Raw genomic sequence first — 25,063 nt, 5'->3', positions numbered from 1 at the left:
AAAACAATTATCTATTCACACAACTCTTACAAGGAAAACAACCAATTCAGTAAAATTGAAAATATTTCCCAATCTCTCAAGCCATGAAATGAAGTCATTTAGGGAATTTTTATTCAACATATCAGTCTTTTTTTTTTTTAGATAAATAGACAACTACCGTGATTATGCAGATAACATTTTCAATTGCATCAATATTTTAGATTATTTTATCAATAATAAGTGTTTTGTTGAACTATGTCGGATCTAACTCCGTCTCATCTCGATGTCATTTAACTTTTCTAAAAATAGATGGATTAAATCCTCCTCTTCCTCACCGACTCCGCTCGGAGAAATCTGTGGTTTAATTTGCACTACATCACCCCTGTCAGCAAATAAAAACACATTTAAATTAAAACCAGGACATCTTAAAGATGTGGCTCAACAAACTGTTGAGTGCTAACAGGCTTTCCAGCCCATTTCAATTACCGGAAGCAGCCTAATGAAATGGCACTGTACTGGGATGTGTGGGTGGTAAATCACTCGTAAGAAGCTACAGGCTACATTTATTATTCTTCAGAGGCATCACGTCTTCTGCATTATTACTTGGTAAGCAGCACATTGTACAGGGCAAGGCTAATTCCACCGCAACTGAAAGAAAAATAGTATGTGATCCTGAGAAAAAAATCACACATTTCACATAAAAGATTGGTTAAAAATATGATGGACATGAGCAGAAATAAATTATTTTGTGCATTTGTGAATTAACACGCCATGGTCTGACATGTCAGGTTTAAGAAAAGTACAGAGCCTGAATCAATTATCAATAAAGTACAGTTGATTTTTGTTTAACCGGTCTGATGTGTTGTGATTTTTTTTAGTTTATGCACTGGTATTGTTAATATAGATACATAGAGTGTCATCGATGGCTTAGCTGTAGCATTTCTCCAGGGTTCTCCTCACTCCTGACGCCCTTTTCCTCTTCAGCAGACTGAAAACTTTCCTGCTAAAAGCCCATTTTGTTAGATTAGGAAGTACATGTTGTTACATTTCATCCCCACTGATTGCAGGTTTTCATCAGCATCAGAATTTGTCCTTTGTGTGTCATTGTTTTAAGAGATTTGGCTTACCTATTCACATCATTTTTGTTCAGGAAGTTCTTTTATCAGACTATGAAAGGAACAGTTTAATGTCAATAGTTTATTGGTGAGTCACTGGACAAGTTGTGGCATCATCGTCATGATAGTTGATGCCACTTGTTTTCAACAAGTGATTGTTTAGACATTTGCATTACATTTCATGCAGTGCCTCTTTTAAACACCACTGTTGATGAAATACCTATACAGAAGTAATAACAGATGAACAAACAGGTTTCAGGAAGACAAATTCAACAAACCTACAAACAGTCTCTATAAACAGTTGATGTTTTTAAATTAGCTTTTGAAAATTGAATAAATGCAATTACTTGCTTCAGTTGTTGTCCTCCAACAAAGTGAACTCGTGGCTCAAAAATATTCAAGCTCCTGCAGAAATAATGGCCAAGACAGAGGAACTGATAACAAACAATTTGTTGCATTTTCGTACTAGTGTCAGTGACATTTCCTGACAGCATCTGTTTTGTTTTTTGTTTTTCCCTCAGGTTTTGCTCTCTGGACTCATCGGAGTGGTGTCATGGAAGAGGCCGCTCTCTCTTGTGGTGAGTGTCCTCTGAACGCCCACACTCGGCCGCTGATATCACAGCTCCGAACAAACCAACAACATTGGAGTGAAATAAAGTCTTTTAGCGTGATGTTGGGGTCGTGGTGTCCCTGGCTTTAGCCTACAAAACACCACAGCATATGGGGTGTGCTGTGGTGGTGCAGGGGTTAAGCACAACCCACATATGGAGGCCCTAGTCCTCAAGCAGCTGTCGCAGGTTTGATTCCTGGCCTTGGCGACCCTTGCTGCATGTATACCCCCCTCTCTCATTACCCACTTTCCTGTCAATTAGCTATCAAATAAAGGCCACTAGAGCAAAAAAAAAAACAAAAAAAAAACACCACAGTGTAGATGAGATCGGAATTGACAGGAAAAGTCAGAAGAAGCAGAATGCTGAAATAAGTGTGAGGTTTGGCTAGTGGGAGTCCATATTGCTGATTCTGAGTTTACCAAAAGCTGTGAAACAGATGAAACTTTTTCTTCTCGCTGGAAAACAGCAGATGACATGTTGTTGACACTGAAATAAATCTGGTGCTGTGGATGCATGTGTCTTCTTAGCCTTGTTGATGGTTGCGTTTATGACTTAGCAACTGTTCAGATGGACACAGACTAGAGCTTTAACTTCTAAAGTTAAATGAAGGTTGGGTCCTACGATCAATTTTTAAAGAAGTTTTCATAGTTTCAGGTCCACAGATCTCTCTCAGCTTATTACAAAATGACAGGTTGATAAAATGCTTCAAAACTAAATTTCAATCCACGACTCAAAGGTCAGTGCTCAAAGGCTTAACAAAAAGCTCTCTAAATTACTCCAGCTTTGAGGACTGGAGCACAGAGAGCCTTTGAAATACTTCAAGAAGAATAGGGAAACATTTTGACTAACAGTTTTGAAAGATTAACAGAAAGTTTGACTTCTTGAAAGTAAAATATTCAGCAACTGGGTCGGCTTAGAACTGTTTTCACTAGAACTGTTGTGGAACGCATAAAACTGAGAGACTTAAATCCAATAAAAGTATCTGCTACAAGGTGGAGGCTGCTGCAGCTAGAAGATGCAACAAAAAGCAACTTTACACAAAAAATGAATTATGTTTGCTGAAGCAGTATTACAGATGACAGAAATCAAAGAAACCTAGCTGTAACCAGATATTTACTTGTTGAGCTGTGCAGTACAGCTAGCTGCTACAGGAAGTTAGAAAAGCAGCAGTTTACAACCCTTCTGAGTCAATAGCTCAAAATAGTTGGAGTTGTTTTTGACAAATGGCAACCTTTTTGGCAGATACATATTTCAATTAGTGTGTTTGTAGGTTTCCTGCAGCTGATGATTATTTTGATGTTGTCGATTAACAGCCAGCATTATCAAGATTAAATCGTCCAGGTTCGAAATTGCAAAAAAAAAAAGCCTCTTACATCACTCTATAAACATCTCATTTGACTCTTCATATGATCTTTTACTGAAATGTTATTTTGTTAGATCAACTGTAATGTAAAAATGTCACTTTTGTTTCTTCAGGACAGAGAGAAAACTTTTAGGTAAATGTTAGAACAGCCTCTTTGCTATTTTTAAATCATGACCACCAACCTTAACTGATTCAAATGAGTACTTTTGGTATTTTTCTGGGTTATTTTATGACCACCTGGATTTGCCATCTGTACAGGTTTGGGGTAACATCGGTAGACACATCAGTCAACATTGTACTTCTCACATCTGGATGTCTTTATGCTGTAGAAAAAAGTGTCTGTATTGATCTTAACGACATGTATAAAAAGCATTTCGCCACAAACATGCTTTGGGAAGAAATACAACAAAGACTGGAACACAGAAATTAAAAAGGTTGGAAATTTTGTAAAAAAAAAAAAAAAAAAATCAAGATAACACGTCCGATAACAGGGACATTTATTTAGCACTTTGTAGAAGGCTCTTGAAAACAAATGCATAATTAATGACCCATTCAGATCTGTTTTACATTCACATGTAGTATACTGTATCATAAATCATTCTTCTTTTGCTCACAAAAAGATTTAGCTTTGATTGAGGTTTTTTTTTTTGTTTCTTTTTTTTAAGCTGAGATCATGACTTGAGTAGCCCACACTCTACAAACCCCAATCCAATCCTGTTTCATGCTCCTTTAGTGCCACAAATAATCTAATTTTATTCCTCCAGTGTAACACACATGATCTTACACCCCTCCCCCACCATGCAGGAAACAGCTTGTCTTACTCCCTTAAGTTTTATCACCTTGCATCCCTGCTGCTTTTTCTGCATCCTTTTTCTTCCTGTATGTGTTTGCTTGTGTGCATGTGCGTGTGTGTGTGTGTGTGTGTGTGTGTGTGTGTGTGTGTGTGTGTGTGTGTGTGTGTGTGTGTATTTATTCCCTTCCCCCAGCTCACACCGCCTTAATGCAACCTCAAACCAAATGAAGACATCAAAATCATTCCTGCTCCTACAGATCAAAAGCAGAGTCCCACCACTGAAGGGTGCACAAACACTGGTCACACTGTTAAAGATGTTGGAAAATCTTCTCTTTGTCTTCGTAAAAATCATCTCGGGATTTATTGCTGCCTTTAAAGGGGTCTTAATATTCCTTCTTGTGTTCATGACTGTTACCCTGAAGCCTCATGTTCAGCCCTGACAGGCAAGCTTCTGGCCTGGACCCAGTGATGACTGGCAGGTGACTAATACACCGGCTGGACAATTTTAAAAGCTGGCAACATTGCACCAACCCACCTGCCAACTGTGGGTGGCCATGCTCTGCATCGTGATTTGCTTAAACTAATGTTCCTCCAGACTGCTTAAGCACGTGTGTTAGACATTTGTTTTTCTAAGCTGACTTCTGCAAGCCGGGGCTCTCATAAATGGTCCAGACAATGATCATGTAATAACAACAATATACATTTGAAGGCATTTATTATGAGACAATGATCTTTTGATTGCACGCGTGCAGTAATTAAAGGTTAAAAAGCATAATTATATATATATTTTTTTTGCATACGTCTACAATGGTTCTATTGTTTCACAGCCAAGTCAATACTCACAGCGTGTGATTTGTTGTTAGAAAAACTTTCATTATGATGGTTATTAATCAACATCCCTAAGACTGAGGAGAACATTATTCCTGTTTTGTATTTGTTTGGATTTCTAATATCGTTTTCATTTTTCTGTAACTTAAATTTCACTTTATGAGCTAAGGGCCAGCACGTTATGTGGCAGAATCTTTTTCTGTCAAATGGTTTTATACATTTTCTTTGGTTTATATATAAGTCTACTTTTAACCTGAATGTTTCGACACAAAAGTGTTGGGTGTTCTTCCCCATTTACTCATACAGTAGTTTGCAGAAAGTTTGGCTCATGTCGCCTTACAGAATTACTGTAACCTGGTCACAAGGAGTGTGTTAGCTGTATATGTGCCTCCATTTCACTCAAATTATCTTAACCAAACCTTACAAAGCCAAGACAACATCATCCAGTTTTTCCCAGAGAATACATTTTTCTGGGATTGAGCCAACACAAATAACTTTGCCAAACCTAACTGACCTGAAACAGGAAAACGTACGGTTTGATGCGAAGAATGTCTTTTTACACTGTGTGTAAATAGATGGTTCTGGTTGTGTGTGAACGATCAAATCTTGTGTGTTTACGGCCACAATAGTTTGGTTAAGTGAAGTTTATCAATCGTCTTTCTTTCATTTGTTTTCCTCTTTTCCCACACATCTGAACTCAACTTCCTAATGACAATTGTTTAATGTGTTTATTGTTCGTTTAAAAGTTTTATGACTTCAATTTCCAGCCCTCGAAGGCCCTTGATTAGTTCAGTGTTTGGGTCCTTTTCTCAAGAGGACTGTGACACAGCTTTGTCATCGCTCTTTTAATCTTATATCATGTGCATGATACTTTATTGCACACTGATATGGAGCTGAGCTGTCTGTTTTATCAGTAAACAAGCAAAGGTGAGGAGGAGTGACATAAATAAGAGTTTAACAATTTACTACAGTGTGTGCTGGGGGAAAAAAAAAAATAAATTATCCAGGATAGTGAGTACCGCAAATACATCTGTCTGAGTCAGGGTCTTCCCTCGAGGCTTTTTATTCCTCCTGTCTGGGATTTAGAGTCACACAGATTCATTAATACGATTATGTTGTTTACTTGTTCGCTTAATTTCCTTCTTTGAATGAATAAAATATCATCTCAAATTACACTTTGATCTTATTTGGATAAGAAAATGTACTTACTACATCCAAGAATATGAAAGAAACTTCCTGTATGGACTCAAGGTTGCTTGGTTCTGCATTCAAGTTATTGGTGTTTTATTGTTTTTATTGTGGGTACACAAACATCTTGCTAACAGAGACTGCAATGTCTAACTAGAAAATTCCGCAGAAATTTTGAGGGGCATGCCAAAGTGTGCCCGTCGCTTTTTAATCAAGCCTTCTGATGCAAAAAATTAGCATTAATGCTAAAGAAAGCTGCAATGTAGTCAATAACCTGTGGTGAGTCAGAAACATGTTGACTAAACTGTACCTGTACCATTCAGTATGTTGAAATTAATGCATAAGCCAAAATGCTAATATTAGCATGAAGACTAATATTCATGTAGGATGTGTGGCATCACTAGCATGTTTTCTGTCATTGATTTACTCCATTCAGTATACTGAACATCGCTAATAAGTAAGAAAATTATCTAATAGCTACCTTTAGGGAAAAGGCTAATGCTAATGCTAATGCACTGCCTTGCTGCGCAAGGCAGTGCACTAGTGGGGGCAGTAAAATGCTAAACTTGTGCTAATGTTAATGAACTGCCTTGCTGCGCAAGGCAGTTCACTATCCTGAGGAAAAAAAATGCGAAAAAAGCTTAATATTATTGCAACGCCTACGGCGTTGCACTAGCATGAGAGGAATATGCAGACTTTTATTTTGAAACTTTCAGTAGGCTTCATTTTAACCACCACACCAATTCAATGTGTAAAAGTAGTTTGTTTAAACATTTCACATAAAGCCCAAAGCTGATGTGAAAAATATCAAGGCTTTTATTTTGAAATTTTCATTAAGCTTCATTTTAATTGACCACAGCAATAAAATGTGTAACAGTGGTTGGGTTAATCCAACTATATAATGCCCAAAACAGCAAGTAGTTCTAAATGCCAGTTCAGCCCTAATCTGTGGTATCTGAAAGTTCCGCCATGTTGTAGTTCTGACCTTCAGTCATTGTAGTTCTAAAGAGCAGCTCAACTATCATGTTAGTGAGACACACAGGGAGAGAGAATTCTAACTGTTTGAAGCAGTTAGTTTTTCTGATCAAAGCGGCTTACTGTTCAGCATCCATAAGAGCAATCCGAAAACTTTTTGAAGCATATAAGAGGGCAATTTCTTGTCTCCGATGGAAACACGATTTAAATCTGTAGTTGTCTCTGCACTAACCTGAGAGAAAAACATAATAAAGGCCCAAGAGGAATATTCAGGCTTTTATTTTGAAATTTTCAGTAAGCTTCATTTTAAATGGCCACACTAATCCAATATCTAACAGTGGTTGGGTTAAACCAGTTTATATATAATGCCCAGAACATTCTGCCCTGTCTGTAGTTATAACATTCTGCTCACCTTCTTTCTGTAATAAGTCAGAGTTCCACCATTATGTACTTCTTAACTGCCAGCTCAGCCCTCCTTTGTAATGATTGAGGGTTCCACCATGTTGACCTTCCGACCTTCTGCTCAGGCCTCTGTAGTAAAGTGTTCCATCGTGTTTAGAACTACAAAGATGGTGTTTTTGTAGTCCTAAGGAGCAGTTTGGCTTTTGTCTGTGTTCTGTTGCTATAGTGATCAAGCCTCCCCCTGTGTTTCTCCAGACAGGGGGAGAAACAATTCTATCTGTTTGAGCCAGCCAGTTTCACTCCAAAAAGCTGTTCGAACAACTCCTTTCCATTCGGGAACCGTGATACGTATTCGAAAACCGTTTGAAGCGTATGAGAGGGCTATTTGTCGTCTCATTTAGTACCGCGATTCATATCTGTAGCTCATTCACAGTAATTGCAGTGATGAGAGAAAAATGGTGTGCGCTGAGCTCAGAACTTTTTGCAGAAATGTATGTAAAAAGAGCAATTACATGATGTAAAAATTGTCAAGGCTTTTATTTTGAAAAATTTCAATAAGCTTCATTTGAAATTGCCACACTAATTTCATGTGTAATAGTGATCAGGTTAAATCAGTTATATAATGCTCAAAGCACAAGTTGTTTATAATACCAGCCAACTCCTCCTCTGTAATAATTGAGTGTTCCGCCATGTTGTAGTTCTGACATGCTGGTCAGGCCTCTATTTTAACTGAGTCTTGGCCATAGATAGAACTACAGTTATGGCAGTTATGGCTGCTGGTTTGTAGTCCAAACCAGCAGCCTTTCTCTGGATTCTGTTGCTCTAGCGATTGGCCCTCAGCCAACTGCTGTGTGTGTGAGACAGAAAGCTGGGGAAGGATTTCAATCTTTAAGACAACCATGAAATGCTAATGTTAATGAACTGCCTTGCTGCGCAAGGCAGTTCACTATCCTGAGAAAAAAAACATAAAAAAAAGATTTTCATTTTTGCATCGCCTACGGCGATGCACTTTTGTCAGTGCAATTTTCAGAGTTTTATTTTGAAACTTTCAGTAAACTTAATTTTCATAACCACACTAATCCAATGTGTAACAGTGGTTTGGTTAATCCACCTGTATAATGCCCAAAACAGGAAGTAGTTCTAACTGCCAGCTCAGGCCTCCTCTGTAATAATTGAGTGTTCCGCCATGTTGTAGTTCTGACCTTCTGCTCTGCCCTCTGCATTAAAGTGTTCCGCCATATTTAGAACTACAGAGTCTTTGTAGTCCAAACCCCAGCAGTTCTCCCTCTCTGCATTCTGTTGCTATAGTGATGAAAGTGCCCTGTGTGTGTCAGACTTATCTATCTTTATGAGACACCCAGTCAGTTTTAATGGAAAAAGCAGTCCGAACGACTGCTTCCCGTTCGGGTTCCGTAAGTCCGATCCAAAAACCGTTTGAAGCATATGAGAGGGCTATTTCTCATCTCATCTATTACCGCGATTCATATCTGTAGCTCAATCACAGTAATTGCAGTGATGAGAGAAAAATGGTGTGCGCTGAGCTCAGAGATTTTTCAGAAATGTATGTAAAACACTGGAGAGGAGCGTCAGTTATCCTGTCCCAAAACTTTGCTCTGAAGCACCTGGACCGAAAACCATAAGCCCTAGGGAAATTTTGAAAACATTTTACCGGAGCAGGCATTCGTATCAATGTCATGACCGACTTTCATACCAATAGAGCAATTTTTGCACCCATGAGAGCGATTTCAAAATTATTTTGGGGTCAAAATTCCACTCTTTTTCTCACTCTAAAAAGCGGCAGTTGGTTTCAGTTACACTCTAAGGTTTCGGCAGTTGGAAATTTCGCTCGTTTTTCGCTTTTTACGTCGCCGTCGTAACTCCGATCCCCAATAAAAGTAATAGCTCCAATGCCGGGATCGAGACACACGTTTTGATACCACTTTTGTGGGTGGGCACGCAGCGGTACGAGCCGCATTAACGGTAATGGAAGAAGTTGTTATAATAACTAGAAAATTCCGCAGAAATTTTGAGGGGCATGCCAAAGTGTGCCCGTCGCTTTTTAATCAAGCCTTCTGATGCAAAAAATTAGCATTAATGCTAAAGAAAGCTGCAATGTAGTCAATAACCTGTGGTGAGTCAGAAACATGTTGACTAAACTGTACCTGTACCATTCAGTATGTTGAAATTAATGCATAAGCCAAAATGCTAATATTAGCATGAAGACTAATATTCATGTAGGATGTGTGGCATCACTAGCATGTTTTCTGTCATTGATTTACTCCATTCAGTATACTGAACATCGCTAATAAGTAAGAAAATTATCTAATAGCTACCTTTAGGGAAAAGGCTAATGCTAATGCTAATGCACTGCCTTGCTGCGCAAGGCAGTGCACTAGTGGGGGCAGTAAAATGCTAAACTTGTGCTAATGTTAATGAACTGCCTTGCTGCGCAAGGCAGTTCACTATCCTGAGGAAAAAAAATGCGAAAAAAGCTTAATATTATTGCAACGCCTACGGCGTTGCACTACCATGAGAGGAATATGCAGACTTTTATTTTGAAACTTTCAGTAGGCTTCATTTTAACCACCACACCAATTCAATGTGTAACAGTAGTTTGTTTAAACATTTCACATAAAGCCCAAAGCTGATGTGAAAAATATGAAGGCTTTTATTTTGAAATTTTCATTAAGCTTTATTTTAATTGACCACAGCAATAAAATGTGTAACAGTGGTTGGGTTAATCCAACTATATAATGCCCAAAACAGCAAGTAGTTCTAAATGCCAGTTCAGCCCTAATCTGTGGTATCTGAGAGTTCCGCCATGTTGTAGTTCTGACCTTCAGTCATTGTAGTTCTAAAGAGCAGCTCAACTATCATGTTAGTGAGACACACAGGGAGAGAGAATTCTAACTGTTTGAAGCAGTTAGTTTTTCTGATCAAAGCGGCTTACTGTTCAGCATCCATAAGAGCAATCCGAAAACTTTTTGAAGCATATAAGAGGGCAATTTCTTGTCTCCGATGGAACCGCGATTTAAATCTGTAGTTCTCTCTGCACTAACCTGAGAGAAAAACATTGCTAAAATGCTTATTTTAAGAAAGTTTGATATAAATGTACAGCCTTGCTTCGCAAGGCTGTCAATTAACAAGAGTGAAAGAATTGCTAAAATGCTTATTTTAACAAAGTTTGATGTCAATGTACAGCCTTGCTTCGCAAGGCTGTCCACTAACCTGAGAGGAAAACATTGCTAAAATGCTTATTTTAAGAAAGTTTGATATAAATGTACAGCCTTGCTTCGCAAGGCTGTCAATTAACCTGAGTGAAAGAATTGCTAAAATGCTTATTTTAAGAAAGTTTGATATAAATGTACAGGCTGTCAATTAACCTGAGTGAAAGAATTGCTAAAATGCTTATTTTAAGAAAGTTTGATATAAACGTACAGCCTTGCTTCGCAAGGCTGTACAGTTAGAACAAAAACTGTTTGAAGCATATGAGAGGGCTGTTTGTCGTCTGATGCAGTTCACTATCCTGAGAAAAAAAACATAAAATAAGATTTATATTATTTTATTGCACTCACTTTTGTGAGTGCAATTTTCAGAGTTTTATTTTGAAACTTTCAGTAAACTTAATTTTCATAACCACACTAATCCAATGTGTAACAGTGGTTTGGTTAATCTAGCTGTATAATGCCCAAAACAGGAAGTAGTTCTAACTGCCAGCTGAGGCCTCCTCTGTAATAATTGAGTGTTCCACCATGTTGTAGTTCTGACCTTCTGCTCTGCCCTCTGTATTAAAGTGTTCCGCCATTCTTAGGACTACAGAGTCTTTGTAGTCCAAACCCCAGCAGTTCTCCCTCTCTGCATTCTGTTGCTATAGTGATGAAAGTGCCCTGTGTGTGTCAGACTTATCTATCTTTATGAGACACCCAGTCAGTTTTAATGAAAAAAGCAGTCCGAACAACTGCTTCCCGTTCAGGATCCGTAAGGCCGATCCAAAAACCGTTTGAAGCAAATGAGAGGGCTATTTGTCGTCTCATTTAGTACCGCGATTCATATCTGTAGCTCATTCACAGTAATTGCAGTGTTGAGAGGAAAATGTTGTGCGCTGAGCTCAGAGATTTTTCAGAAATGTATGTAAAACACTGGGGAGGAGCGTCAGTTATCCTGTCCCAAAACTTTGCTCTGAAGCACCTAGACCGAAAACCGTAAGCCCTAGGGAAATTTTGAAAACATTTTACCGGAGCAGGCATTCGTATCAATGTCATGACCGACTTTCATACCAATAGAGCAATTTTTGCACCCATGAGAGCGATTTCAAAATTATTTTGGGGTCAAAATTCCACCCTGTTTCTCACTCTAAAAAAGCGGCAGTTGGTGTCAGTTACACTCTGCGTTTCGGCAGTTGGAAATTTCGCTCGTTTTTCGCTTTTTACGTCGCCATCGTAACTCCGATCCCCAATAAAAATAATAGCTCCCTTCTCGGCATCGAGCCGCACGATTTGATACCACTTTTGTGGGTGGGCACGCAGCGGTACGAGCCGCATTAACGGTAATGGAAGAAAAATAAAGATATATATAAATAAAGAGACATTCTATTAGGTGAAGAACAATAGGTGCCTGCCATGCAATGCATGGAGGCAGTGACTGACCTGCTTCGCAGGTCAGTCACTGCTCTCCTTATGCATTGCTAATGGCATGCCCCAATAATAATATCCAGGCGTTCTATTGGGTGTAGAACAATAGGTGCCTGCCATGCAATGCATGGAGGCAGTGACTGACCTGCTTCGCAGGTCAGTCACTGCTCTCCTTATGCATTGCTAATGGCATGCCCCAATTAATCTTTAAAGTAAACATAAAAAATGTGTTAAAACCTAAAAAAGCGTTGAAGCACATGTGAGAATTAGAAGCCGCACTGTTTCTTGGCTCATGCCATTTCTTTCTGGATTCATCAGTAGTTACCTGGCAACTAAAATGTGATCACGAGACTAAAGCTGTGTCTGAATCCATCCCCCGAGACTCAGACTGAGCTGAGCTAACCCAAGCTGAAGAGACAGATGGGATTATTATTAGTGGTATTAAACTAAACAGTTATTAATTTAATCTTTCTCCACTTTCAGCTCTTTATGTTTATTTGAAATAATAGTTTTGGCAGGCCAAACATAGGGGGGAAGAAAGAAATACAAAATGTGAAACAGGGTGTATATGGGTGCTGGTGGTAAGAGGTGGACTAGTTATGAAGAGACAAAACGTGTTGGATGAAAAATTCAGCGTTCTCTGAAACAGTTTTAGATTTATGGAGATGTTATTACGCTTAATTGAAAGAGAAAACAGTTGTCTAAAGGGCTCATTAGTGTGTTCTCCATTATTGTCAAGGAGGAGTTTCAACATATCACTCAGATGGTCAGATGGAAAACAAAAAAAACGCCCTTCACTCTTTTGCCTTTTTCTGACAGTGATGGATTATATGCATCAGAGGACGGTTTGCAGTTATTCCTGCTGGGGAATAACTGTGTGATGGTTGTGCCACGTGAAATTCATGTTTTAAAACTCTCCACCAATACAGGCAATAAATTCTTTAAATACATCTTTTTAGGTTTAATGTAAAGTTATTTCCATATTTCGGTGCAACTAAATTAAACAGAAATATTGACTTACCTTGTGCTTTAATACATATAATCTTCTTGTCAGGAATGAGACCTGCACAACTGTGTTTCTGAATGCTTGTTTATAGCTGAGGGTTTAGTATGATCAATACAGCTTTCACTTCTGCCTGCAGCCATTTCACTAAGCTTAAATGAATTTCAGAATCAATACACAAGTCCTAATTTGGTCTTTTGGGATCTAATTTGTTAAAAGGGACAATATGAATTATGAGAAAGAATTGAGTTCATGGCCATCTTTTATGCTGCTGCCAAGCTGTAAATGTCTGTGTTAAATAGGAGGAGCTTGTTTCTGTCGTTTGGAGATTCAGACTGGAACTAGAAGAAAACAGCAATTAACTGCGAACATGTTTCTCTGCAAATCCTGGTGTTCTCAGATGTGTGAGGCTGCCAGCAGCATTTTCTTTAGTGAGCCCTGGAAGTAGAGAAGATGCAAATGAACCTACTCACTTGGTGACATCACTCGAAGTAGTTCTTTTGAAGAGAAATAAAAGATGGAATGAGTTTCATCCATCGTTCTTTTTTGAATGCTCACTTGATTTTTGTAGAGTTGAACCTCTGTCCAGAGGCCATTACATGAATAAAAGATTCATATAGACACAACCATGGAGGCAAACTCACTTACATCAATGGACAAATTAGAGAGAACAACTAGAAAATTTCTGAAGAAATTTAAATGGGGCCTGCCAAAGTGTGCCTGTCGGTTGGAATCCAGTGTTCTGACGCTACAAATTAGCATCAATGCTAAAGTAAGTGGCAAAGTACTCAAAAGCAAGAGAGTCACAAGCATATTGAGTAACATTGACTTATGCTGTTCAGTATGTTGAAATTAGTGTACAAGTTAAAATGAGCCAAATTGCTAACATTAGCCTAAATGCTGTCAGTAGCATGTGGGGCATCACTAGCATGTTGTCTTACATTGACTTCCTCCATTCAGTGTACAAAGCGTGGCCAATAAGAAAAATAGCTAAAAGCTATTTTTAGGGGAAAGGCTAACGCTAATGGGGGGCAGTAAAATGCGAATGTTTGTTCTAATGTTGCTGTGCAAGGCAGTAAATTAACTGAAAAGAGATGTAACTTCTATCATGAATATAGATTAGCCAAAAATCCTATAAATTACAATGAAATACTGCTACTTTCGGTGGGCGCCGGAAGTAAGATCCATAATCGTTTCCCCAGTAAGCCTCCCAGGAGTAAGGTGGATAGAATGTTCAGTTCCAATGGTATCAATGACATCAGCAATGATGTCATCACTCTATGATATCACAAGGGAATCGCTCTCTTGAATGTAGCTCGCAGACAGAGTTTTCTCTGATCTGTTCCACAGTTCAATCGCGGCAGATCACCCTTCAGAGCTTGTTAGATATCGATTCCAGAGAAGTGAGAATTAACCAGTCATGAAGCAACAGCAGACTGCTTTTAAACATGAAGCTTTTCCAGCTAAGCTTTCATGGGTCGACATGGTAGACCTCAACATCCAAGTCGACTACGACGCTGTCATTTTCCCTGTTGAAGATGACAGTGTCGGCCCCATTGAGCCGGAAGATCAATCAGAGATCCAGGGGGAATCAAGTCCTTCCGGCAACTTTGAGAGACCAACGTCTTTGGAAGTCGAGCAGAAAACAACACCCTCTGCTGGCTTTGAGATAACCCCCTCAGTGGAAGACGTGGAAGAGACAAACCAACACGTCAAAGATCTTACAAAGCAGGTAGACGATCTTAAAACAGAGTTACAGAATCAGATTTTTGAACTCCATCAGGAAAGAGACCGAAGGGTTGCATTTCAGGCTGAAGTCAAATCCCAGCAGGAGGAGATTCAAAAACTGCAAACAATGTTGGAAAAAGAACGTCACCAGCAAAAGATTAAAGATATGCCAAAGGTTTCTTGCTCTTCCAAAGTTACAGTTGACAAGAGCGTTCTTCAACAACTGGAGTACTTCAAGCGGGAGGCTGCAAAATACGCCTCCCGCAATAAAGGTCTAATTGAAGTAATGGTTGAAGAATACAAAGTGAGACTTAAATATGAGGAGCAGCTCAAAAGTCACTCTGAGCAGGCTTCCAAATTTAAGGCTCAGGAAGAAATGGTGAAAGCTTTGCAGGGTCAGGTTGCAGACCTGAAGGTGGAGTTAAAACTTGCTCTAGAAAACAACCATCCTAGAGTCTCCACCCGACCAGAGCTCCCCCTGCAAACAGAGGAGACCAAGGAAAGACAGACCTTCAATCAACAAGGGGTCTCCATGCATAGCCTGGCTCGGCCTTTGCACCGACCCACATCTAGCTTGCAAACAGAAGGCTCCCTCCAAATAGAGGAGACCAAGGAAAGACAGACCTCCAATCAACCAGGGAGGTCCGAAGAAAGACGGACCTCCAATCAACCAGGGAGGTCTGACGAAAGACGGACCTCCAATCAACCAGGGAGGTCCGAAGAAAGACGGACCTCCAATCAACCAGGGAGGTCCGAAGAAAGACGGACCTCCAATCAACCAGGGAGGTCCGAAGAAAGATGGACCTCCAATCAAACATGGAGGTCTGAGGAAAGACGGACATCCATGCAACCAGCCTCCACTGATTGCATGGAGGGTCTTCATGTTGGCATTGGCATGAAGGCCAAGCTAAGTCCGGCTCGGCCTTTACACCGACCCACACCCAGGTGGCACTAACCTAGGTCACTATCCAAACCGATGTTTAATTGATTAATTGATCTCTCTAAATTGTCCTAAAGTGTGAATGTGTGTGTGCAAGGATAAGCGTGTTAGATGATGGATGAATGAATATTTGTTAAAAGTGTCTGACAGTAGAATATGAAACAGAGAATCTGTGAAAATTCCTTTGACTCAGCTGCTGTTCAGAAACAACCAATCAGAACCAAAAGGCAAACTTTTGGTTCTGATTGGTTGTTTCTGGACAATAGCAGAGCCAGATTAGACACAATCAATGCATTAGAAACCAATCGCAACCAAAATCAGAATCTTTTGTTTCTAATGCATTGAATGTGTCTCAGCACATTCAACGCATTAGACTACTAGTGTACTGCAGCTATGCAATTGGAAGAAAAACAACATTATATAATTGTTATTTTTACAATGATTTAGAAAACAAAATGGTATAGAGGTTTGTCAAAACTAATTCGACCCATATTAGATCTTTGCATTGATTTCCCTTCATTTTAGTAGCTGCGATTTTTCCTAACCCAGATATTTCCCCTAACCTTAACCGATACTAATCTATTCCTAACCCTAACATTAACTAAAACCTAATTTGCATCCTACTTCTAAACATTTCCCCTGACCCAAAGCAATGAATCCATCATATTAGGACCAGGCTTTGGTCCTAATATGATGGACCTAATATGACACTGGACATATAACACATTATATGTCAGGGGCATCTGGTTTACATTCAAACTCTATGTGGAGGTACGCCGAGGGCCGATGCGGCGTGTTTCGAGCATCCATTTGAACTGTTTGGATGTGTCGAGCGCATCCAAAGCTCCACATAGACTTTGAATATAAAGCAGACTCGCCTGACGCTCAAAGCGTGTTTGGTGTGAATGCACCATTAGAATGTTCAGTTCCATTGGTAACAATGACATCAGCAGTGATGACATCACTCTTTGATGCATCAAATAAATCTCTCTCTTGAATGTAGCACACAGGCTGTTTTTACAGACCTGTTCCTGAAAAAACAGCTCAGTTTGTAAATGAACTTGGGTTGTCTGGGAAAATAATTACTTAATGAATTCAGTCACTGCTTCTTTCATAATTAGCATATATTCTTTAATGCTTCTAAGTAAAAATGTGGTTTATGCCAGGCTCCTGGGTCTTGTCCTTTCTAATAAACATTTACATTTTGTAGTACTCCATTTTCACAGCAAACTAGAAAGCTTTTTTTTCTCAACTATTACACTAAATCCAAAACAATGATTCCAGTGTAAACTATATTTACATGGTTTACTTTAACATGGTTTGGTTCATTCATAAAAACAAGCTATTATGCGCACCGTAGTGTCGTCAGTGGGCTGAAGTATAACAGCGAGGGATTTAAATAATGGAGAGGCACAAGAGTGGAGAGGTGAAACGGTCACTGCGCTTGTGAGGTGTCGGGAGGTAACAGCGTGAGCATCTACTCTGTGTTTCCATGCAGGTTGAGGTTGTCCTCTTCTTAGGCTGGATGGTAATGGAGGAGTATGTAAGCTCTGAGTGCTTTCCTGTTTTATGAACTGTTTCTGCACTAAAAGTCCCTTCTAAAAGGGACAATATTTCTTGTTCTATTCAAACCATTTTTATTCCAAAAAACACAAAGGAATAAATAAACAAATAAATCTGCTGTTGCTTTGGCTTCTGCTATCTTGCTGTTATTAAAAATAGTACAACTTCAATATATATATATATTTTATTTTTTTTATTTTTTTTTTCACTAGCATTCCAGTCCATCAATTTGGTCCCGACTGAGATATCTCAGCAAAATTTGGTGCAGCATGAAATCTGACCCAGACGTCTGTGATTCACAGAGGACAGATTCTTCTGACTTTGATGGATTTTCCTCTTGTGCCTTGTCAGAGAACATCTGAGCATGCTGATGTTTGCTCTTCTTTGACAAGCACCTGTGGACTTCAATCATTGTTTCACTAGAAAAAAAAGGAGAGCACAGAAGAAAAAAACGACATGCCCTGTAATGATACAGTCGAAGTAAAATGTCTATTCACATCGGCACTGCTGTTTTTAATGTACTACGTGGAGTTTAAAATATGATACATATGTGTTTTTACAGATCCCAAATTAGATAAACCCCCTTGCCAATAAGAATCTATTAAGTGACCTGTTTCCACATAGTACTGCAATCTTCACTGCTACAAAGATTGACCTCAATATTTCACCTACAGTGCATTGTTTCATCTGAGATTGATAAATCATGCAGGCAAAATATTTTTACAGTGCTGGTCTTGCTTTCTTCTTTTTTTTTTTGTAGAAATGAGCTGCTGTTGTTCATTCCCAAGAGTTCTTGAGGTTAAGCATATTTTTCTGCTCTTGTAACACCGTTGACTCTCCAAGGATTCTTTAGTGACTGTAAAGAAAATCTTTGACTTCCACCTCTTAAAGTAAAAAAGAAAGAAAAAAGTGCTGCTGTGGCTACAGCAGAAACCTTTCCTTTCCACCCAGATGGTTACCTTGGTGGCGATTTGATGTGACTCTCTGATGTTTCCATTAACCTTTGGATTGACAGGCAGGAAATGGAGCATGTTTCTTGGTTTGGGTGATGAATATTACCTTCACTGTGATGCCCGTCTGTTCACACTAAAGACTCTAAAAACAGTCATTCACATTTTGATCTTTCAAGATTAGAACCTGCCACCTTGTCCTGTGCCCATGTGCCCTGTGCCATTTATCTGCTCTTTTGTGATTATGCTTGTTTATAACATGACAGTGATCATGCTGGTTACCCTGTCAGTCTGTCGGCTGCAGTCAAGGAGGACGTCCAGTATGCTGTTGCCTTTATGGGACATCATGCAGTGATCTTTGTCAAATATTTCACATCGACTTTGATTGAGTGTTTGTCAGGTACCAGCTTGAGTCTTCCAGTCAACCTAGACACAAGGATGCAGAGGATTTTAATGGAACAATGAGACATCTAAAAGATGCATGTGAATATGTATTGTGTATCTTAGGATGTAAATAAAATCCTTTATAATGGATTCATGTTGATAAACAACCCTACATTAGCATTATGTGCTCCTTCTGAACATGTCATTCACAAAGCAAATAGCACTAATGATGTGTCTGCTGTTAGTAACAGCTGGTCTGTGCAAGTTGCCATATTCCTGCATTAGATGACAGTCAGTAAACCACTTAGCTGCACTCATACAGTTTATGTCTCATTTCTTTCTGTGCCATAGGGAGAAAAAGACTTAGATTATCTATCACATTTTTTTTTGTGGGGGGGGCGGGGTTGTTTTTAGCCTCAATGCAAATCACTTTGAAAGCTAGCAAAGAAACTTACATATGCAACATTTTATGCTGTAAATAATATTGTAGACAGTATTAATGTTATGTGTTATGTATGGTATGAAATGCTAATAAAAACATAGCAAAAATAGTTTTGTATAATGACCAGTTAGGCTTAAATGATATAAATACACGGGTTATGCGTTCGCAAGAGATAAACTGGTAAAAACTAAGAACGAAGATGCTCCATCAAAATCTTGTGCTTCGCCATGGGGGAATATTTTAACAATGTCCCTTATAATTTTGAATTAAGGGAACAAGGCAGCCTTTGAGTTCATAGAGCAATTGTAACCCTTGGAAATGTGATTCCCCTAAATCACGTTGCACTTGCTAGTCAAACCAGTATCTCTGGTTTTTCTGAAACCAGAGATACTGATGATTATTGTTTCTCTATCTGTTGAGTAACATCTTGCTTCTATCTCATCAGATAATCTTTTAAAAGGGTGGAAAAATAGCATAAATAGACATCAAGCTTAGACACTGAACCTTATTTATTTTTAGTGACATAACAGTTTGAAGCTGGCACATAAACTTTGCAAGAGAAATAAAATAGTGTAAAGATATTGAAACTAGAAACCATCTAATATCTTTTCAGTCATTTCTCTTTCAGATAATTGTCAGATGAGATTCTGATATGGAGGGGCAGATTTGTGCATCATTGAATTGCAGTTATGATGCCCGAGTTTGTTTCTTATCAGAAATTAGATTACTTATATTGACATTTCTAGAAAGCTAAAAGGCCTATAACATCAAATCTGACTGTGGTAAATATTGCTAAAGACATATATTTATTTTTCATGAAACATGACTTCACAGCCTTAAGGCACAACAATGGATATTTTCCAGGCACACAGTACCGTTTTATTAATATTTTGGGCTTTATAGTCTTAAAGTCCAATTTGAGACTGATTTCCTTATTAAAGGCCACATAGACTATAATTGAAACTCCTTGGTGTTGTAGAAATGTTTGGGTTTTGTTCCACAATCTTGTGTCCCAGCTGCGTGAACATTTCCAATCTTCCCGTTGCCAAAGTCTGCTGGGGAATATTTGTTGGCTGCTCGTAAAACACACAACCTCCAATCTGAGGTGCCTCTTTTAAACTGGCATACAAACCAAGTCCATCCACATCTACAAATGCACCAACAACATGCACAAATCTCTAACCCAACATCCACATAAAAACCGTAGACTTTCCATTACAATCACATAACTACTGACGGGCCAGCAGGACAGTGGCGATAGGTTTTATGGGTGCTCTCTGTGAGACCGTGTGACCCTGCAGACAGTCCATAAATATTACTGCCTGTAGCAGAGGAAAGAGGGAGGCAGAGAGATGGATGTGGCTTGCTGACTCTGATTCCACCAGTGGATAAAGATTTATAACGAGCGCAGCTGCACAAAATATCAAAGCTTAGAAATTTCTGAGTTTAGTTCTAATTATCTAGTTAATTTAATGATTACCATTAGGAGACGGTGAGTGTTTCCGCCCAGTTTTGCCCTCCAATACCTCTGTATTTTCACAAAGACCTTAATGGACAAATTAATCCTCTCATTAGGAGTGAAACTGGCCTGTTAGCAGCTTCTGTTCCTGCGTCTGTTGCAAACAGGGATTGATAAAGTGATTCTATTTCATTTTTTAGAAACCATTAAAAAATATAATTAGTCTAATTTATATCTTAACCATGCGCTTAATCTTTAATTGTACAATTAATATGAAACAAAGGTACATTAATAAAAATCTGCAGTTTGTGGTAATTTGTTTGTCTTCTTCAGCGTAATGAACATCCAGATTATTAATAGCAGTGCTAATCATGTATGCTGTGAGGATGTATGCAGAGGTGAGTGATGACATGACTGTGGGGGTGTGCACATGTGTGAAAATTAGTTTGCAGCTGTGTTTCTATTTTCTGCAACATATAAGTAAATGTACGGCTGCTGCAAAATCTCCCTCCCCCCTAAACGCAGATCAGAGAAGCTTTTGCAGATCTTTCTAACGTACTAATATTTTTGTCCGCTCACAAACCAGCACCGTCTGGCATTGCCAACCAACATAACTTGCTCACAGTGGATTGTTTTGGTCCATTTGCATTAAACAGGCAAACAGACAATCAATTGTTTCCATACAGAGCTGATAATCTTCTGACATAATAACGTGTTTATTCGTCAGCCCGATAAGCTGAGCTTTGCTGAGTTTCAGCACAAAGATAAAAAGCCAATAAATCTGTCCAGTGGTGCCTTGGCTGTTGCCAAGATTTATGACACTCCAGGCTTTATTTGAATTTCATCGAGCACAGGAAGTCTTTTAATTAAGTGTTAGGTGTTACATTCAGCCGGTGCTTCCAAGCTCACTTTAAATCTATGACAGATTTTATGAATAGAGAGTTAATTCAAGGCGTTAATGACTTTTAATGTCTTAGACACAGAATGTAATCAGCGATCACATTTTCAGAGTTTTTGTGAATTTATTCAGAACCGACCTCTGTCTAATCATAGAAAACATCCACAAAATGAGGCCTCTTTCCATGCGGCCCTGGATATTCTTAAATCAAAACACAGAACGGAAAATTATGGCAATTAAAACAGGCATTTCGTTATTAATGTTTTGTGGTAATTGGAAAACCGTCACTGCTGCCCTTTGGAGCTGTTTCTAACAAACTGCGCTATCAATGTTTTATTCTAGAATAGCCCGGGATTTTTTTTTTTTTTTTTTTTGCCAACCAATAAAGGCTATGTATAAATCTATTCACAATAAATCTCATCTCAAGGCACTTTACAGGCCAAAGCTCTATCCATTTTTATTAATCGAATCAGAGAATGAGATCATGAGATAAAGCGAAATTGTGAGGTAAGCTAAAGGAAACCACTGTGTTGGACTTCGGAAGATTCAGGCTTTCACACCATTATTAATCCATTCATCCTTTTGTCTATCCACGCAGTGAGCCAGAGAGCTGTTGTTGATGTTTAGCGATCATTGGACGAGAGGTGAGGTGTACGATGGCGTTGTTATTGTCACCAAACACATGATCTGATGTGTCAACTGGAAACAGTAACTTCTGGATGTTTATTTCAGACGACTGCAAGATCCAAACATGCAGGGGAGAAAAAACAAGATTGCAACAATGAACCCATGGTGTGTAGAAGCAGGCTTATAAAATGTGATGTCGGTGAGATTCTTTTGAACATTTATAGTTGTATTTTTAACCACTTACGGGTGAAAAGATTGTCAGAACAAAAATACCGTATTTGACTACATTTTAAAACATTCTAGTTGGGTTGTCTTCTTGGAGGCTGCAGCTTCAGAAAACAATGAAATGTCACAAAGAAAAGCGTTACAAATTGTAAAAAAAAAAAAAAAAAAAATGCTAATTAAAGAATGAGAAGTGGTTCTTAGAACATCATCTGAAAACAGCAATTATCCAATCAGCAATAATGAGGAACTGTGGGCCTGTCAACCTCAAGAATCTGAGTCACTGTTATCCCCCCCCCCCTTTGCAGAAATGGTTTTCGAATTTTGAAGCTTCCTTTGTGAAATGAGGCCTGAAATTCAAGATTAATGTCTTAGAAATCCAAGACAAACAAGAGTTTAATCCTGCTTCTGTCATCATCACAGGCTGCACTCAATGCATAGCTGAAAACAGCCTGTATATGGGCCCAGTTTTGAAAATGTTTTTGTATTTATTGATTTTCTTCCACTGGCAGGAAGAATTTAAACAAATACTAATTTAAAGCAGCTTCAAACTAAACTATTTCAAGCACATCTTAGAGGTCAGGAGGCAAATTTTTCCTCTTCTAGATCAAAATGAAACTCAAACGCTGCACTGACATCATATAGTAAAAACACAGTAATAACAGATGAGAAATCCACTGTAGGCAGTCAATCTGCGAGCACACAATAAAGCCTGTCCTCCTCTTTCAGCCATTGTTAAGTAGCACAAATAGGCTCTTCTCCCTCCTGTCACTTTGGTGCCAATCTCTTTCTGCAGCAAATGCTGGGGACTGTGTGTGACATCGCAGCGATTGTGTTTTGGGCAAATAGAGGCATTGCAGGCAGGGTCCACCAGTTCATATTGCACAGTTGAGTGAACAACTAGTGCTCTGTGGTCACTTTGTCAGGGATTCGAGGCGTAATTGTGGTTTGCACACGGCCATGTCAGCCATATTTCACAGCTGAGTGAGCTGATACTGCAGCACAACTTCAGCCGTCGTTTTCGCAGCTTAAAATTGGCTGCTGAAAACACACGCGGCGTCGCTGCTGGGTATGCAGAAAAAAAAAGACTGTGAGCAGACTTTTGACCTTTGGTGTCCGGAGCATGCACTTATGAATAAACTGACTTGGTCATGAACCTTCCAGTGAAGTCGCAACAAGCAAAAGAAAAAGAAAAAGAAATCAAACACTGACACATTAGATGCTACAGCTCTTCTTGCTCTTCTTCTTCTTCTTCTTCTTCTTCTTCTGGATTTAGTGGACTTGTGGCACCATTTAATATGTTCTCTATCCCCAGGTGTGAAGCTAGACAAATATTGTTATTGAAACGTGATTTTTTTTTCTGTTGTATTAATAAAAATACATTACCGTAGATTTCTTTCATTGGTCTTCTATAAATACTTTTTACATTACAATTTTCCTTCTTTATTTTCTATCTTATGGATGAAACTGTAGCTTGTGATTATATCTAATTGAATTCCAGTGTAGTTTCAAAATAATACATACAAACTCAAATCTATACAAACATTATTTGATGGAGAAACAACCCATAGTAAGGCGAACCTGACCCACATATTTTTCAAATTCAACATTAAGATCCTGCAATAATCTTAATAACGAAATGTCCTTTAAAAAGCCCAATAAATTCAAAAACAGCCCACCTATTTGTTGTTCCTAAAAATCATTGCCATTGTTTGTCGTACAGTCATTCCACTCATAATGATTAAAAGCACAAAATGAATATTAAATTCATGAAGGTGAGTGGAGAAAAACTTCTGACCAGAATTGCATTTATTATTAATTTATTTTTGCAAAAGCAGATTTATTAGTGGGTTATAGTTTTGTGTATTTATGATAGGCTTGCTTTATTTTCCTCAAGGTTAGGTGAATTGTTGTTTTCACATTTGAAAACTCTACGTAATCAATAGTGTTTTTGAGAAAAGGTGTAAAACTTCAGTGAAGACAAAACAAATATCTCCTTTTGAACAGAGCTGGTACATTTGTTGATGTCATGTTTTATTACAGCACTTTGTCTGTTTCACACCTATACCATCTTGAGCTGCTTCTTGGAGAAGCTGAGGCATTAATTGTGGTCTGACAAAAATAGAGAGTTTTCTTTCTTATTTTAGTGCATGACTCAGCCGTTTACCGGCAAAGTGGCATATTGCTGCTGGAGAAGCAGCTTCTGTTTTTTTCTCCAATTACAATGCATCTATTTGTTTTCCTTCCACCAGTGTGGAACAAAAGTACACTGAATCGATCTGCTGTTTCTTCTTCTTCTTCTTCTTCTTCTTCTTCTTCTTCTTCTTCTTCTTCTTTACACTTTAAAAGAATCTGGCAAAAGTTAACACACCAATGATCCCATTTGAACATGTGAATAACTGAAACCGCTTCAATCAGGGAGAAATAAGTACAGCTTGTGCAGTTGGAGGGGAATCGTGTAAAGTATGAAAACAGTTTGTAAATATTATTTGTATTATGGAGATACATAGATGTTTGGTGTCTTGTGTTAGAAGGATATATGCTGGTTCCGAACCAGAACTAAACCAGATGTAAGTCAGTATGTGCATTACACATATTGACTTACATCTGAATATGGAGAGATCAAGTAAAACATAGAAACAACATGCATCGATGCACAAGGAAGGAATGCATGTAAAGCATTTTTGTTGACTCTAGTGGTGCAGCAAGATCAAAGAAGTGAAAGGATAGGATATGTTGGGAGTCTGCTCGCTGGTTGTGGATGAACAGTCAGGAAGTGACAGATTTCTCATGACGCCCCTCAGGCGTCAGGAAGAGGTGGAGTAGAGGAGGAGGCGGCAAAGTCATTCTGAAAGGAAAATGACAAACTAAAAAAAAAAAAGAATGGTTAAAAAAAAAGAAAGTACAAGGACAAGTGTGGCGATGACAGAATTAAAGGTGTGGTTAGTTTGACAGCGTGTGA

The 25,063-nt window shown here is 38.7% G+C and overlaps 1 protein-coding gene across 1 annotated transcript in view; it reads left to right on the top strand.

The window, feature by feature from the left end:
- The first annotated feature begins 14,308 nt into the window (after window positions 1-14,308).
- The window catches only part of LOC148160208 (uncharacterized), a 45,977-nt gene continuing 35,222 nt past the window's right edge, over window positions 14,309-25,063 (top strand). The window contains exons 1-2 of the mRNA XM_088004623.1: window positions 14,309-15,366; window positions 18,360-18,420. Coding sequence (XP_087860749.1) covers window positions 14,309-15,366; window positions 18,360-18,420 — 1,119 coding nt within the window. The remainder of the gene's footprint in view (window positions 15,367-18,359; window positions 18,421-25,063) is intronic.

This window comes from Poecilia mexicana, unplaced genomic scaffold, assembly GCF_051168715.1.
Source record: "Poecilia mexicana isolate PSO_F unplaced genomic scaffold, ASM5116871v1 scaffold_3, whole genome shotgun sequence".
Taxonomy (NCBI): Eukaryota; Metazoa; Chordata; class Actinopteri; order Cyprinodontiformes; family Poeciliidae; genus Poecilia; species Poecilia mexicana.
The sequence above is the reverse complement of the archived record's forward strand: the minus strand, read 5'-3'. Positions and strand labels throughout refer to the sequence as shown.